The 18,375-nt window shown below is 39.2% G+C and overlaps 1 protein-coding gene across 3 annotated transcripts in view; it reads left to right on the forward strand.

Annotated features, from left to right (window-relative positions):
• The window catches only part of LOC142749324 (transcriptional regulator QRICH1-like), a 49,569-nt gene extending 31,492 nt beyond the window's left edge, over positions 1 to 18,077 (forward strand). For 2 of the 3 annotated variants that reach the window (XM_075857200.1, XM_075857201.1), the window contains exons 4-10: positions 1,503 to 1,674; positions 4,204 to 4,358; positions 5,310 to 5,424; positions 5,508 to 5,616; positions 7,329 to 7,480; positions 10,349 to 10,439; positions 15,744 to 18,076. In XM_075857200.1, the coding sequence (XP_075713315.1) occupies positions 1,503 to 1,674; positions 4,204 to 4,358; positions 5,310 to 5,424; positions 5,508 to 5,616; positions 7,329 to 7,480; positions 10,349 to 10,439; positions 15,744 to 15,933 (984 nt within the window). In that variant the 3' untranslated portion in view covers positions 15,934 to 18,076. Of the gene's footprint in view, positions 1 to 1,502; positions 1,675 to 4,203; positions 4,359 to 5,309; positions 5,425 to 5,507; positions 5,617 to 7,328; positions 7,481 to 10,348; positions 10,440 to 15,743 lie in introns of all 3 variants that reach the window. The other variant, XM_075857202.1, reaches the window with a different exon arrangement.
• Positions 18,078 to 18,375: the final 298 nt, after the last annotated feature.

The following is an 18,375-nucleotide window of genomic DNA, read 5'->3' on the forward strand; positions in this document are numbered from 1 at the left end:
TCATGTATTCGCTTTAACTATTGATTTAAGGAAAGTTGGTTTATAATTGGAGATATGCATTAAAGAGGAACTTTCATATTCTTATTATGCCCTGTCTGAGGGCAGCATAAAGAAGTGTCAGGCACTCTGTTTTCAGTGCCCTGTTACTTATTCGGAAATTTGAACGTTCAAGGGATAACCACACTGCAATTCAATTAAAATAGAAGTGCAAGCCTAACCGGACTGGATTCAATAGTCCTCGACTAATATCACGAGAGACAGGCATCACATCCAAAAGATAAGGAACTTGTATTCACCCATGCAACGTTTCAGCTCAACAGAGCTTTTCTCAAGCATGAGAGGCTCCGTTGAGCTGAAACGTTGCATGGGTGAATAAAAGTTCCTTAACTTTTGGATGTGATGCCTGTCTCTCTTGTTCGGAAATTCGCCTTCGCTTCTGACAATTTAGATGTTATATTTTCGGTTCAGCTTGAGTCCAATGATCATATATTACTGCCCTCTCTGAGGGAGCATGATCAATATAAGATATTATGATTTGATACTGGATTTCTCTAATCCATAACTAGTAACTTGTACAGTGTAGCCTCTCAACCAGGAGCTGATTTAGAATATAATAACTTAACTATTAACATTTTAATATATGAACACTAGAGTTAATGTCACGGATGTAATTGCTGTAGTCCAAGACCCATGGTTATAATTTATTTATTTATTTTTTAAAGGCTTTATTTTTCCAAAACGTCTGTAATTTGTTACAGTACAAAACAAGTACAGTAAATAAAAATAGAAACAAGACAAATTAAAAGGCATTGGATCTGCACTGCAGGAATATGATCAATCGATATCACATACATTACAGAAGAGAAGCAGCACATATATCATACATCTGCAATGAATTTGGAATAGTGAAGTAGGACCTTTCAATGCCACATTCATCTCATGCCCCATTCCCAGCCCCTCCCAATCCAATCAGAAGTTTCTCTGCGTTTTAAACCGCAGATTCGGATGTCTCCAACCATCTGGACCAGATCTTATATTTAAACAGAAATTGTCCTGATAAATTTGATAATTTACAATACATAGGTACATATTTATTCAGCATTTGCTTCCAGTGATCCGAACTAGGGCCCTCCGTGGCCTTCCAAGCCATAATCACGATACATCACCTTTAAAGTAGTGCACAGGGGTCTAGGTCTGAGATGCATGGTCTATAAAGTCATGAACTTGCATTTTTACAATATCCTAGGGAAGACAACATGTTCATTTTTAAAAAGGGGCATTGAATCCATATTTTGCGAATTGCACTCGGTCTCAAACCCTTAACTAGGTGGTGATGGCTCTTTACAAATTAACTTTTTTGATGCATTATGAAAATAGTTCTGTGAATAGCTACTTGAGATATTGAAAGCAAAATTATGTTTCGATTGGTATCGAAAATATTTTTCTGCTGCTATTATGTCTTTAAAATGTATAATTGTGTGTGGTGTTTTTGTTTTTTCTAGCCTCAAAGTGTACAGTGTTCACCATCTGAGGCTCAGCTGCGGTTACAAAGTAATACTGATTTTCCTTGCACCCTTAAGCCAGAAGAAGGAGCTTTGTTTTGGAAGACTTGGACACAGATTAAGAATGCAGATACTCTTAAAGAAGCAGAGAACAAACCATCGTGGTTCGGAAGTATGCCTGCTTATTAATATTTTGGCAACCTATTTCACAATAACTTATTTACTGGGTTGTTATACTAGATGTAATAATATCACATGCGTGATTAGGATATCATATGTGGCATAGCAGACAAAGTAGTTTTTCACGTATGAACGGGTGGGGTTGATAAAATACCTACTTTTTGACTGGAATAGTAACCATTTTATGACTAATTTGATTTAAATTTAGAATTTGATTCTGTTTATTTAGCTTTAAAATACTTTTATTAAATTAATCTTAGAGATACTGTAGAACATTGTGGGTAATTCCCTATGCAGGGGGCAAAAGATCCCACATCTAGTATTAGCGCCCTATAATAAGAATAAAGAACAAAAAAAATTAAATGTTGAAATTGCACCGTAAATAAATATCAAGATGTTCTCTTGCGTTAGCTAATACGATGTATATTGAACTACCAAACTTTAAGTTATGGTATGAGGAATAAAACTCTGGGGACCAGATGGGAGGGATTTAAAGAGGCTCTGTCACCAGATTTTGCAACCCCTATCTGCTATTGCAGCAGATCGGCGCTGCAATGTAGATTACAGTAACGTTTTTATTTGTTTTTTTAAAAACGAGCATTTTTGGCCAAGTTATGACCATTTTTATATTTATGCAAATGAGGCTTTCTAAAGTACAACTGGGCGTGTTTAAAGTTAAAGTACAACTGGGCGTGTATTATATGTGTTACATCTGGGCGTCTTTACTTCTTTTACTAGCTGGGCGTTGTGAATAGAAGTGTATGATGCTGACGAATCAGCATCATCCACTTCTCTTCGTTACCACCCAGCTTCTGGCAGTGCACAGACACGCAGCGTGTCCTCGCTCATTCGACGCGATGAAGTTCCTGTGGGAGGAAGTGAGTGACGTCACAGCGTGATCTCGCGACGACACGCTGCGTGTCTGTGCACTGCCAGAAGCTGGGTGGTAACGGAGAGAAGTGGATGATGCTGATTCGTCAGCATCATACACTTCCATTCACAACGCCCAGCTAGTAAAAGAAGTAAAGACGCCCAGATGTAACACACATAATACACGCCCAGTTGTACTTTAACTTTAAACACGCCCAGTTGTTCTTTAGAAAGCCTCATTTGCATAAATATAAAAATGGTCATAACTTGGCCAAAAATGCTCGTTTTTAAAAAAAACAAAAAAAAACGTTACTCTTATCTACATTGCAGCGCCTATCTGCTGCAATAGGAGATCGGGGTTGCAAAATCTGGTGACAGAGCCTCTTTAAGCAATATAAGTTTTAGGGATGTCAGAGGCTTCAGTCCACTTCATATTGAAGCTGGATGGTGATAATTGTCCAGTTGTCAATTTATTAATAAATTAGCATATCAGCCATTGGAATGAATGTGGCTGTTCGAGGGGGAACGGTATGCACAGAGAAACATCAAATAAACTGCTCTGGGATTGGGGAAAGCAGCAATCCAGGTATGGTAGCAGATTAACGTTTCTGGGGACATGACAGGTCCTCTCTAACCCCTTAACGCATTATCACTTAACTGTACAAGAAAGGTGTTAAGGGGTTGTATGGAGCGGGCTCAGCTGTATGTTACAGCCAACTCATTCCGCCTGTTGCAGTGAGGTAAGCTCACTTTGATTCCGCCCGTTTAACCCCTTAGATCCGACCGCAGCATCTTGGCGGTTAGAAAGAGGGGCGCCCCCCCCCCTTATAACTGGTATCACCGCATCCCTAAAAGTCAGAAATATTACAATGTAACGTTATTTAACCTGCACTGTGAACACTGAAAAAAATATTGAAAACTGCCAGTTTTGCCGTTTTTGGTCACCTTGGCTCCTCAAAACAATGAAATAAAAACTGATCAAAAAGTCGCATATACCGCAACCTGATGCCATTAAAAACTACAGCTCGCCCCACAAAATATAATCCCTCACACCGCTCAGGAGACAGAATAATAAAAGTTATGACTCTCAGAATGTGACCACAAAACACTATATATATATTTTTCTTAACCAGTAGTATTTTCTTTGTAAAAGTAGTAAAACATAAAACTTTAAAATTTGGTATCGCTGTAATTGTATCAACCCGTAGAATAAAGTTGTTTTTACTACACGATAAATGCCGTAAAAGGGAAACACAAAAAACGAATCTGAAAAGGAATCAATGTTTTTTTGGCCCATTTCACTCCACAAGGAATTATTTTTTCGTTTCCCAGTACTTTACATGGCACATTAAATGGTCGACAGAAATATAAAAAAAAGTTATGGCTTATGGAAGGCAGTGATGAAAAAACTAAAATTGGCTGCGGAGGGAAGGGGTTAAAGAGGTCTGTCTCGATGACGGATTTCGTGTTCAATAAAAATGTATCGGTATCTCATACACAACTAGTCTTTCTCTATAATTGAGAGTTTAAAAGGGTCTGGATGCTTTTCTTGATCGTATTAGGGGTAATTAATCTAGGGATTTATTCTGATTTGCCTTATATTTATTATTTGCCCTCTTCTGGGATTCCCAACTTTTCATTATCTTTCCAGAAAAAAGACTTTTAATTTTTAAAGAAGATGTGCTCTCCGTGCCAATCGCAGAACTAAATTATGGATTATGTTTAATAACCAAAGAAGCCAAGAGGCATGATGGCTCTCCATATGATGCAGATATGATGTTTTATTTGCTCCTTTGTGTACAGAAGGTAGAACTTCTTCTTCATCTTCTCTTTTTGTTTTTAAAGCGTTTCTATGCCAAAATGTTTAGAGCTGGACAAGGGCAAATGGGGAGGGAGCATGTTGTAAGCACTTTAGTTTATAGTTTCTATAACACAAGTGCATGTGTGAGATCATTGCTGTAAGTGTCTTTGTTTCTGTTTTAAGCTGTATTAATACAGGATGGAAATGCTGCGATTTTTTATTTATTTTTTTTTTTTTCAGCAGCGTTTCTGCAGCAAAATCTGCATGTCACATGATTTAAAAATCTCATCGCCGTGGCTGGGACTGTAATCTGCTGTGGATTTTCCGCATTGGTAATCCATAGCATTTTTGTCCTCTTAATCCAGCCTTGAAGGGGTTTTCCCATGAAAGACATTTATGACATATCCACAGGATATATCCTAAATTTCCGATAGATGCGGGTCACAGCTCTGGGACCCACAACCACTATCACTAGAGTAGGGCTCCCTAATCCCCGTTCTAGCTTTTTGTGCTCATGCTGACTCCCGAACACTTCTGATTACATAGTATGGAGTTACGGAAACAGCGTTACTCACTGAGCTACGCTGTTTCGTAACTCCCATAATAGTGAATGGCAGTTACGGAAGCAACGTAGCATGTGAGCTATGCCGTTTCCATAAGTACCATTCAGTTGTACGGGAGTTACGGATATAGCGTAGCTCAGCGACCTAGTTTCCGTAACTCCCGGCCATGTAATCCGAAGCAGCCGGGAGTCAGCATGAGCAGAAAAAACTAGAACGTGGTTTAGGGGGCCCCGTTCTAGAGATCGGTGCGGATCCCAGAAGTGGGACTCGCATCTATCTGATGTTTATGTTCTAGGTTTTACATTTGTTTGAGGTGCTAGGTAAAGTTACATTTTCAATAAATAGTCTTTTAAGCTTGTATTATAATTTGTATTTTTTTTATTCTGTTTCCAGCATATGTTTGACAACAGCAGGATTGATAACATTTTTGCCGATCTCTACTATTTAAAGTTTCTGGAAAAACTTCATGAAGTGCTTAAGTGTTGGTGCCCAAGAGTGAATCCATTCGGTAGGTTTATTGTAAAGGTGCTAACTTTATCGCTATATGACCTTTTAGCATGTTAGTGATTTATGTACATTTCTCCTCCACAGGTTATGTAATATCCAGCTGCATTTCCGAAGAAATGTTGTGGGACTGTAAGCAATTGGGTGCCCATTCACCCACTACTCTACTATTTACTCTAATGTATTTCAACACAAAGTAAGCACAAAGAGGAAATTATTATTAGATAGATTTATTTTTATTTTTATTCGCAGTATACCACCTATTTTAATGACTGCTTTTATTACTATTTTTATGTTGAAATACACAGGTTACCTTAGACTGCTATGACTCAACAAGTTACCTTTGTGTGAATGTAGAATTAAAGAGGCTCTGTCACCACATTATAAGTGCCCTATCTCCTACATAAGGAGATTGGCGCTATAATGTTGGTGACCGCAGTGCTTTTTATGTAGAAATCGGCGTCACAAACACTTCTCTCCATTCATTTACACAGCGCATAGTGACACTGCGTTGTTCACTATGTGCTGTCTTATACTGACACATTAACGTTACTGAAGTGTCGTGACCGTGAATAGACATTCCTTCCAGCCAGGACGTGATGTCTATTCACAATCTCGGCACTTCAGTACCGTTTCTATGGTACTTATAGCAGAGCAAGCGTAATCTCGCTGTATCCGGTCTTTTACAGCGTGATCTCACAAGATTACTCTTGCTCTGCTATAAATCCCACACAAACGTTACCAAAGTGCCGGGATTGAGAATGGACTTCCCGTCCTGGCTGGAAGGAATGTCTATTCACTGTCACGACACTTCAGTAACATTAATATGTCCGTATAAGACCGCACATAGTGAACAACGCAGTGTCACTATCCGCTGAGTAAATGAATGGAGAGAAGTGCATGGCTCTGATTGGTCAGCGTCATACACTCCTCTGTACAACACCCACTTGGTCTAAAGTAAAACACGCCCAGTTGTCCATTAAGAAACTCATTAGCATAAAGCTAAAATCGCTAATAACGTGGTAAAAATAGATAGTTTTTCTAAATAAAAACCACTGCTGTCACCTACATTATAGCGCCAATCTCCTTATGTAGTAGGGAGGCCACTTTATAATGTTGTGACAGAGCCTCTTTAAACTGCGGAGAACTGGAAAAACATATATATATTTTTTTATAATGGAAGATGGGAATGGAGCTCAGGACAAGATGGGGAAACCTTCCCTTTTGGGAATTTTTTTTCTTTCTCTTTTGTACTAGGATCAGTAGATTGTTTCTGATGGGGGAGACATACGGGAGAATAGATCTTCTGAACGCAGTGTGAAGTCCACCTAAGCAGTATGCTCCTGTTCCTTGAACTTATTCAAAATACGTTCCTGCACTATTTCCTTTTGATTCTAGTATTTTGTAAAAGCTTTTTATTAAAAAATGTTTTATGAATAATGTACAAACAATCGTATTGGATATTGTGAAGCGACTTTCATTTAATGTTGCCACAGTCCCCTCTGTATATATCCATGGTGGCCCCCTGTAGGAGTGTAATACCCAGCCAGAGCATTGCTGACAATCTGGCCGGGCATTCCTCTGCTGGAGGAGCCCCTGAAGTCACTGTCCTAGAGGGAGCCCCAATGGAGCGAACTACAGTGAGGGATGTGTGGGGTGCGATCTATAGGGGGCTGCGTGACCATTGCTCACCTTCCACCAACCATCCAGCGGCGTGGGAAAGGGACTGCGCTCCTTCGTGACGTAATGGAGCGCCGGCATGCTCTCTGCTCTCCGAGGGAGCTTCGGTGCTCCGCGGGCCGCATATGACAGCCTCACAGGGGCCACACGTGTTTGAGACCCCTGGTTTAAAAGGTAATGATTTCTGATGATTTGTATGTTTATTCGCTTTTTCCATTTTTCCCTTAGGTACTTTGTTTTGAAAACTGTAGAGCAGCACTCACAATTAGCTTTTTCCAAGATTACGAAACAGACCAGGAAAAACCCAGGAATAGGAAAAGACAAAAACTGTACAATTCGTTTTTTGCGCCTTTATGGACAAGTTCAAAGTGGCTTGAAAGGTGAAGACCCTAATAGTTGGTGATCATTATCTAATGTTGATCTTCTTACATATACATAGTTGACAGCATTTAAAAACTTTCTTCTGAGGACACTTGGGCTTTGATATTGTGAATTATTTGGGTGTGGCTTGTTAAAGGGCGGAGTTTGTCAGGGACATGCCTTGCCATGGGTCAGGGTTTGCCTGAATAATTTTTTTTTGAATATTTCCTGTATATTGTCCTCAAATAGACCTAGGGCTGTCTAGCATTCAAAAATCACGGGAGCTTTCCTCCAACAGCGCCACACCTGTCCATGGGTTGTGTCTGGAATTGCAGATCGGCACTAGTAAATGGGGCTGAGCTGTAATGCCACGCACAACCTGTGGATGTGAATTGCTGTCTTTGAAAGAGAGCAGCCATGTATTTCTACTTCTGGATAACACCTTTAAAGCGACGGCAGTATAGAGGGAGGGAATTGCCCGCAACAGTAATCTTAGACGCCATTTGCTGTTTACGTTTTAACACTTGCTTAACCCCTTTAATTCAGATCATACCCTGAAATTATTCCAGACACCATAACTCACCCCTTTAATTACTCACCTCTCCCTGTGGTCAGATTCTCTTCAGCTCCTCTGTCTCCAGGCACCACTGCACCTGATGTTGGTTTGTATCAGGATGTTGTGTGTGCTGCCACCCATGACGTCATGTGTGGTGGAGCTTGGAGCCAAAGTGGAGCCTGGTCTTCAGAAGAGGAGCTGGGAGCGAGGGAGTATTCAAAAAAAAGAGGTACAGCTCCTGCATTTGCAAGACCGTATCCAGGACAAATATTTGCCAGGATTGCCCTTTTAAAATAGTGACAGTCCCAGCAACTTCGGAACAGTTGGCAACTATGCATATATCTTCCTAGCCGATCCTACTCTATTACATGCTGCCTACACATAGGAGGAGTATGTGAACCCTGATAGGTCCGCTTTAATGGATAAGGGAAACACAAATTTCAGCGTTCTGAATAGTTATTGGACCACGGTTTTGGTCCCTCTGGGGCTTTGCAAATGCGACATGACGCCGAAAACCATTTCAGCTAAATTTGAGCTCCAAAGGCCAAATAGCGCTCCTTCCCTTCTAATCCCGGTTTGGGTCCAAACAGCAGTTTATTGCCACATATTGCCGTAATCGTGAGAAATTGCTTTACAAATGCTGGGGTGTTTTTTCTCCTTTATTCCTTATAAAAATTAAACATTTCTATTTTTTTTTCAGAAACAAAGTAGATTTTAATTTTCACATACTAATTCAAATACGTTTAGCAAAAAAAACTGGGGTCAAAATGCTAGCTATACCCCTAGATTTATTAATTGAGGGGTGTAGTTTCCAATATGGGGTCACTTATTTTTATTTTTTTTACACTGTTTTGACACCACAAGACCTCTTCAAACCTGACATGGTGTCTAAAATATATATAAAAAAAAAAAAAAGAAGGCCCCAAAATCCACTAGGTGCTCATTTGCTTCTGAGGCCGGTGTTTCAGGCCATTAGGACAATATAGCCGCATGTGGGATATTTCTAAAAACTCATAAGTATTGAGTTACAATGCTCAAGTAAAACGTTCTGTGTTACAGGAAAAACTGTATTACATATGAATTTTGGCAAAAAAATAAATGAAATTTGTAAATTTCCCCTCTACTTTGCTTTAATTCTTGAGAAACGCCTAAATAGTTAAAATACTTTCTGAAAGCTGTTTTGGATACTTTGAGGGGTGCAGTTTTCAAAATGGTGATTTATGGGGACTTTCTAATATATAAGGCCCTCAAAGCCACTTCAGAACTGAACTGGTCTCTGAAAAAATAACCTTTTGAAATTTTCTTGAAAATGTGAGAAATTGCTGCTAAAGTTCTAAGCCTTGTAACGTCGTAGAAAAATAAAAGGATGTTGAAAAAACAATGCAAATATAGCATATGTGAAATAGTAACTATTTTGTGTGGTATTACTGTCTGTCTTACAAGCAGATGCATTTAAATTTAGAAAAATCCTAACTTTGGCAAATTTTTTCAAAATTTTGGTGTTTTTCACACACATTGAATTTATCGACCAAATTTTTTTTTTTTACTAACATAGTACAATATGTCACGAGAAAACAGTCTCAGAATCGTTTGGATAGGTTAAAGAGGCTGTCACCACATTATAAGTGCCCTATCTTCTACATAAGGAGATTGGCGCTATAATGTAGGTGACAGCAGTGCTTTTTATTTAATAAAACTATCTATTTTCACCACTTTATTAGCGATTTTAGATTTATGCTAATGAGTTGCTTAATGCCCAAGTGGGCGTATTTTTACTTTGGTCAGTGTCATACACTCCTCTGTACAACGCCCACTTGGTCTAAAGTAAAAATACGCCCACTTGGGCATTAAGCAACTCATTAGCATAAATCTAAAATCGCTAATAAAGTGGTGAAAATAGATTGTTTTATTAAATAAAAAGCACTGCTGTCACTACATTATAGCGCCCATCTCCTTATATAGGAGATAGGGCACTTATAATGTGGTGACAGAGTCTCTTTAAAGCATTCCCAAGTTATTACTACCTAAAAGTAACATGACGGGTTTGAAAAAAATCGGCTTTGACCTCAAGGCCAAAACCAGCTCAGTCCTGAAGTGGTTAAACACATTAAGCAGGAAAAGCGCTGCACAAAATAAATGTACAAAACGGAAGAAATATGCACATAAAATACATGTGCAAAACAAAATGCATACTTCATACTACAGCTTGAATTTTTTTTGCAACTGTATCTGAAAAGATGTGTATAGGCATATCATCTGTTTTACTTGGTTTTGTTTTTTAATTGTATTTATAATTGTCCAACTTTTTATTTTTTCTCCTTTTTGTTTTCAGTTGCAGAAGAAACCTATGTAGAGCAGCTTGAAAATCCAGATAACCCATTACAGTGTCCCTTAAAATTGTATGACTTCTATCGCTTTAAATGGTATGTTTTAAAAAATTTTATGTTATTGTTTTACCAGTTAAGGTAATAGGTAGCCATTGATCAATGCAACCATATCAGTTGTCGCTTTTGACTCCGCTTCTGGTAATTTTTACTAAATATGTGACCCTTTTTATGTTCTGTTTGAATGGATATTCTCTTTAAGCTATATTTACTGAAATAACATGTCCACTCAAAAAAATAAATGGCCAGACAGCAGTTAGGCCTTGTGCACACTTCCGTCGGCCGTTGTATGGCCGCTAATGACTGTTCCATCAAACACACGGGCCGCACACAGAGGCTTCCGTGTGCAGTATGTTTCACGGACCAAATTCAATGTAAAGGCCGAGACTGTTCCGTCAAAAATGAGTAGGATCTGCACTACTTGTGACGGAACGGCCGCACGGTTCCGTTAAAACAAATGAAGTGTGCATGGCTCTGTAGAAATGAATGTGTCAGGCTGCTATCAGTTGAAAAAACAGATAGCACACTGATGAAAGTAACTGAAGTAGGCATGAGGCCTTTATCAGAATAAAGAACGGTCGTTTTTTTTGTTTTTCTTTTACTTACAAATATTTGCATCTTATATTTTGCTGAAGCAGCCATTCTTGCAAGCTTGACAGGTTTTTGGAGTTTATTTTGCAATAAATGTATCAACTGTCGGACGCCATTTGTTTAAATTTGTGGAATTTTATATTGGAGAAAGTGTGACACCTTTTGGTTTAGTTTTGTGACTTAGGGCGTGTTCACATCAGCGTTAGGGTTCCGTCAGACCTTTACGTCGGAGGAACCCATCAACGGAGAGGCAAACGAAAACCATAGCTTCTGTTTGCATTACCATTGATTTTAAATATTGCTTTCATTTCAAATGGTTTCCGTTTGTCTCCGTTCTGTAAGGTTTCCATCTTTTTGGCGGAAGCAATAGCATAGTCTACTGGGCTATTTATTCCGCAAAAAAATGGAACCCTAACGGAACGAAAACAAACGGAAGCCATTAGCAGCGGAAGCATTACCATTGAAATCCATGGCGATGCAAACGGAAGCTACGGTTTCTGCTTGCCTTTCCGTTGGTGGGTTCCTCCGACGGAAAAAAAACTTGCCTTTTATAAATAAAAAGTAACTCTGCTCATAATCACTCACTTGGCTAACCTGAATCCCGGAGTGGCGCATGCGGCACAAATAGCACTTTTAGGTGCAAACACTTAATGGCGTATACTGTGCAGAGGTGATTTATTAATTCCACCGAACTTGTACCAAATTTTTCTTTAAAATCAGCATGGAGCTATGTATCTATCTTCACTGCTTCAATAAGCGGCACCGTTCTCAGCAATGCAATCTACACACACTATGGTCTTTTTAAAACGTGCATATTTTGTGCAGTAGTTTGTTTTGTATATTTATATATGGAGTGGGTCCAAAACACGGCAGAGGTACCATTCTTTGCATTATACTTTTTTTTATTTTATAGAATTTCAATTTTTTTCCCCACTAGTTTGGGCTTTCAAATACTGATGCAAAACACTACCCAAAATTAGTGCCGCGTGAAAGAGGCCTAAAAGCATCACAAATCGGCTTCAATAATAACAAGGTTCTGCTTCAGTAATGTAGCTGAAGGTGGGTGCCATAACCAGTATCTAGGCAAAGAAGCAATTATTTTGCAGGATTCCAACTGAGAAATTATGTTTTGAATGTTCAAACAGAGAAATGTAATATAGAATCATGGGACAACCCTTGTAACACCTAACAATCCGTGCCCACCCTCAATAATTTTGTAGCCACGAATCTCACCGCAAACCCTAGTGGTAAACCTTCTTAGTATAGGCTGCTCTATCCGCAAAGGGCAGCCAATGCCATATTTATGCCCGTGTCCTTGGAACGCAATCTTCTACAAGCACATATGGATGCAATGTCTGGGTGCCTGTGTACTGCTTTAATAAAACCAAACCCAAAAATGTTTTTTCAAAATAAAAAAAAGTTTGCAAATAGGTGGATAGATAACTTATTGATTATTAACCCCTAGCTGCACTGCACAGTAACTAGACGTCGTCGCGGGAGGTTACTTCCAGCAAGAGGACGTATAGTCAGTGTCCGACAGTGGGCATCAGTAACTGGGAGGTCAGCTGTCTCTGACAGCTGACACTCCACTCTTGCCGGCCAGCAGTCCTTTGCCGCTGATTTAGGCAATTAACCCCTTAAATGTGTAGATCGCCGAAAGTTAGGGGTTTCTAGCACATCGGCAGACCCCACTCTGAAATCGCGGGGTTTGTCGATGGTTGGCATGGCAACCGGAGGCCAAACTAAGGCCTCCGTGTCTGCCATGGACGGAAGCCTATCAGGAGCAGCCTTCAGCATCGGGAACCGGCAGGTCAGCTGTCCCCGAAGCTGACACTCCAGTGTTGCCGATCAGCCGCTCATCGTGGCTGATTTTGGCAATTAACCCCTTAAATGCGGCGAGCGATTGCTTGCGCTGCACTTAGGGGGTTTGTAGCACATCGGCAGCCCCCATGCAATCGTGGGGGTTACCATGGCAACTGGAGGCCAGACGACATCCTCCGGGGTCTGCCATGTATGGAAGCCTATGAGGACCAACCTCTGGCTGGTCCTCATAGGCTCGCTGTCAGAGTGACTGACGTCACACTGACAGTTGGAATACATTACACTACTAGGTAGTGTAATGTATTATAGCAGCGATAAGTGCTGCAGGTAAAAAAAAAGTGAATAAAAATGTTTTGTAAAAAAGCGTCCGAAAACGGCACCCATTGATTTCAATGGGAGGCGGAGGTGGTTTTTCCCACGAGCGGTTAAGCTGGCTCGCGGGACAAAGAAGCGACATGCCATATCTTCGGTCGTTTACGTCTCTGACCTCCCATTGACCTCAATGATAGGCAGAGAAACCGTTTTTCGCTGCGTCTTTGCCCGCGGCGCTTAATGGGCGCGGGAAAAAAAAATGCCGCGAGAAACTCTGCAAACGGCGTGCAGGCAGATCAAAATCGGAATTTGAGGCAGAATTTTCTGCCTGCAAAAACTCCAGTGTGAACCTACCCGAATAAATCTTACTATAGGAAAAAAAGTACACATATTTGGTATCCCCACGTTCGTAACGACCTAAACTATAATGTTGTTTTTCCCGCACGGTGAACACCGCAAAAAAAATAAACTAAAAACTACACCAGCATCACTATTTTTTTGGTCATCACCCTTCCCAAGATATAAAATAAAAAGTGATCAAAAAGTCGCATGTACCCCAAAATAGTACCAATAAAAACGAATCCCCGTCCCACAAAAAAACAAGCCCTAACACAGCTTTCTTGACTGAAAAATAAAGAAGTTATGACTCTGAATATGGCAACACAAAAAATAAATAATTTTTAAAATATTTGATTTTATTGTGCAAATGCTGCATGCTATAAGAAAAATAATTTAAAACTCCAAAATCGCTCTAGTCTTTTCTTCGTAAAAATATTTAAAAAAAAACTTTTTGGTATCCCCGTAATTGTATTGAGATGCGGAATAAGCAATGGGGGAATCATATTTTTTTTCCCCAGTTTCAGCCCGCAAAGGATTGTTTTCAGTTTCCCAGTACATTTTATGGTACTTTAAATGGTGTCAATAGATACTACAACTCCTCCCGCAAAAAATAAGCCCTCACACCGCTCTATTCATGGAAAAATAATAAAGTTATGGCTCTTGGAATGCGGGAAGTAAAAAATGAAAAAGCAAAAAAGGATCAGTCCTGAAAGGGTTAATTTTTTTAATTATAAAAACACTTATAACCTCATATGGGGTATAGCCTCTGGAGAAATTGCTTTATAAATGTTGGGGTGCTTTTTCTGTTTTATCCCTTGTGAAAATTAAAAAAATTCAACATTTTAGTGGACAAAAATGTTATTAATTTTCACGGCCTAAGTCAACAAAAAAACAGTGGGGTCAAAATGCTCACTATACCCTTAGACAAATTGAGCAGTGTAGTTTCCAAAATGGGGTCACTTTTGGGGTGTTTCCACGGTTTTGGTGCCTCCTAGGACGTTGCCAAAGAGACATGGCACCGAAAACCATTCCAGCAAAATCTGCCCTCCAAAATCCAAAAGGCGATCCTTCCCCTCTGAGCCATGCTGTGGGTCCAAACATCCGTTTACGACCACATATGGGGTATCGCCGTAATTGGGAGAAATTGCTTTACAAGTACTGGGGTGCTTTTTCTCCTTTATTCCTTGTAAAAATGAAAAAAAACGTGGATTTTCATCTTCACAGACTAATTCCACTAAATTTTGCCAAAAAACTGTGGGGTCAAAATGCTAACTATACCCCTAGAAAAAACGCCTTGAGGGGTGTAGTGTCCAATATGGGGTCACTTTTGGGGGTTTCCACTGTTTTGGCACCACAAGACCTCTACAAACCTGACATGGTGCCTAAAATATATTCTAATAAAAAGGAGGCCCCAAAATCCACTAGGTGCTCCTTTGCTTCGGAGGCCTGCGTAGTCCATAAGCAAACTAGGGCCACATGTGGGATATTTCTAAAAACTGCAGAATCTGGGCAATAAATATTGCATTGCATTTCTCTTGTAAAACCTTCTGTGTTACAGAAAAATGTATTACAAATGAATTTTGTTAAAAAAAATGTCGTTTTGTAAATTTCACCTCTATGCTTTATTTCCTGTGAAACGCCTAAAGAGTTAAAATGCTATCTGAATGCTGTTTTGAAAACTTAAAAGGGCTGCAGTTTTCTAAATGGTGTGATTTATGGGGACTTTCAAATATATAAGGCCCTCAAAGCCACTTCACAACTGAACTGGTCTCTGAAAATATAGCCTAATCTTGAAAATGTAAGAAATTGCTGCTAAAGTTCTAAGCCTTGTAACGTCCTAGAAAAATAAAAGGACGTTCAAAAAACAATGCCAACATAAAGTAGACATATGGGGGATGTGAACTAGTAACTATTTTGTGTGGTATTACTATCTGTTTTACAAGTAGATATGTTTAAATTTAGAAAAATGCTAATTTTCGCTAAAATTTAAAGTTTTTCCCAAATATTGAATTTATTGACAATTTTTTCACTAACAAAGTACAATATGGCACGACAAAACAATCTCAAAATTGTTTGGATAGGTTAAAGCTTTCAAATTATTACCACATAAAGCGACACATGTCAGATTTAAAAAAAAAAAAAAATATCATCTGTGTCCACAATGGCCAAAACAGGCTGCGTCCTAAAGGGGTTAAGTAATGCACATTTTTTTTTGTTTTTTTCCCCATTTTCCATAGGAATGTTATTTACTGTTACTTTTTTTATTTTTATTTTTTTCAGTCCTCAGGGAGCCAGAGGACCCACAGATGCCTTCTATTTGGTCCCTGAACCAGTAGTCGCACCTAATAGCCCCATCTGGTACTCTGGGCAGCCTGTGAATGAGGAGGTGATGGAGCAAATGCTGACTCGTATTTTACTTGTTAAAGAGGTCCAGGAAGCACATGCTTCATCCCGCATTTCTGCATACTAATCACCTGCTTGTACTATATATCTGTATTTTCATCTATTTGTATATACAACTATTTGTAAAGCATGAAGAAGCTGTGTAGACTCTTTACTGTAATGTACTTTATCCCACAGGAAAAGCAATTGCTTTGTGTATACAAATCACTTACTGACCACAGTCTGATATGTTGGCAATGTACAAAAAGCACGTTTTTCTTTATTTTTTTTTCTCTTTACATATTTATGCTGACACTAAATTGAGCACTATTTAACACTGTATATGCAGTGCTGAAATCACTAGTATGGAGTAAATTTCCACTCCAATTTCCGTATGATTTTTATTTTTTTTTTCAATGTAAATATTCAGCTTTTTTTTTTTTTTGTGTGCGCATATAAGCAAATACACATAAGATCAATCCTTACCTTAAGTCTTATGATTTAAGAAATATGTACCATGTGAACGACTGTCTGTACAAAATCATTGTTTGTAACAAGCGCTTAGCGTTTGTATAATTTATGAATCAGTTTAGTGCAATGCAGCCATAATCGTGTTCCTGAATGAAACATGCTGAAATTATGGAATCGTACTGTTTTTTTCCTTTATGAAAGGAGAAGGCTTCCATGACTGGCCTACTTGCAGAGGAACAGAATTTCCAAGGAAATCCTCAGGTTTTTGCAAGAATACAGACATTCCAAAAAAATGTCTACAAGTAATGGGAAGATGCAACCATATTATTTTGTTTTAGGTTCATTATTTGCTGTTCTGGAAGGAGCGTGTAAGCCTGGTTTATGGGAAGCTTCAACGCTGTTGCATTATTTCCAGCCTTTGTGTTTGACGTAGTGGGTGTCATTTGTGCCTAAGTAAAATGTCACTACAGATTTGACACTTTATTGGTTAACACCTACGTTTGAGTTTGCACGGAAGGATTGCACATCACGCTGAGAAAAATAACTATACAACCTTACCTCAAAAATCCAGTCATGCCGTGCCTTAACACAATCCAGGCACTTGGATTTCTTTCAGTGGTGACTGTAATGTAAATTTTGATTACTTGTGTTTTTAGTAAGTTCACTTTTACAGGGAGATTTGTATATTTTCACAGAAGATTTAACATGGAGATCACTAATAGGTAAATGAGTTTGTTATATCTGATGTATGCTAGATTTCTGGTATCTTTGTTATTTAATACAGATTGAGCACTAATTTTGATTTGAAATAAAAATTGCAATTGAATGTATTTTGTTGGCTGTAGAAACCTATTTAATTTGTTTCTATACCATTGTTTAGGTTTTATCACTAGCCAGGCCTTGGGGCCTTATTAGTGTGAGGGCACATTCATGCAGCAGTATGCTTGGTCCCTGTTACGTTTAGTTAATTGCTTTCCAAAAAACTGAAGAAAATCCCACCAAAATAAGGTTTTGGGCAAGTTCTATGCAGATCCAGCATGGATTAGACATCTCGCAGAGTGAACATTTAGATTTAGAATAGTTTTCTTTGGTTTGGGAACCTGCCTGTGAGACACAGCTTTTGCTGGAGTACTGCTAACGTCATTCGCAAGCTGTAAAATATTTGATGCAAGAGGATCCCTAGAGAAGAAAGTGTTAAACTATTTAGGGACTATTGATTACGGATTCTCCATGAAGGCTGTGATTCCACAGGGCGTTTTTGCTAATGTTGGTATGTGTAGTTTTTGAAGTGTTATATATTTTTTTGGGGGTGTTTTTACACAGTCAGGCAATCAATACCTTGAGTAGTGGAGTGCCGTACAGAGTTCTATTTGGCTGTTTTGTCATACTGCACATCTAGGGGTAATTATCAACCTTTCTATCCCTGTTTTCTGGTGTAGAAAAGTCGCAAGAGGGCCCAAAAATCGCTATTTGCGGTGCAAATTGCAACTTTTAGCCACCTTCCCTGCTTTGGCTACTTTTGTGGAAAGATGGCGTGGGTTTGGGGAAAAGGGGCATGGTCTTCAAGGGCCAACAAATTTATTATAATGTATGCCAGAAAACTGGTGTAAATTACAATGGAAATCTATGCCGGCTCTAGCTGGCGAAGATGTTGCTCTATGTGGCGTAGTAAGGTAGAGGCCCATGCTGGGCTCCTACCTTGCACCTCCCATTAAATACTTAAATAAATTTAAAAAAAAGTATAGTTACCTCACTGCTCCTTTTCTACCCTCCTGCTGCCTCCTCACTCCAGCGTGGCTCATACAATGTACTGACGTATGCAGTACAGCACTGATGAAGTTTAAAGAGGCTCTGTCACCAGATTTTGCAACCCCTATCTGCTATTGCAGCAGATAGGCGCTGCAATGTAGATTACAGGAACGTTTTTATTTTTAAAAAACGAGCATTTTTGGCCAAGTTATGACCATTTTTGTAGTTATGCAAATGAGGCTTGCAAAAGTCCAAGTGGGTGTGTTTAAAAGTCCAAGTGGGCGTGTATTATGTGCGTACATCGGGGCGT

This window comes from Rhinoderma darwinii, chromosome 3 (assembly GCF_050947455.1).
Source record: "Rhinoderma darwinii isolate aRhiDar2 chromosome 3, aRhiDar2.hap1, whole genome shotgun sequence".
NCBI lineage: Eukaryota > Metazoa > Chordata > Amphibia > Anura > Rhinodermatidae > Rhinoderma > Rhinoderma darwinii.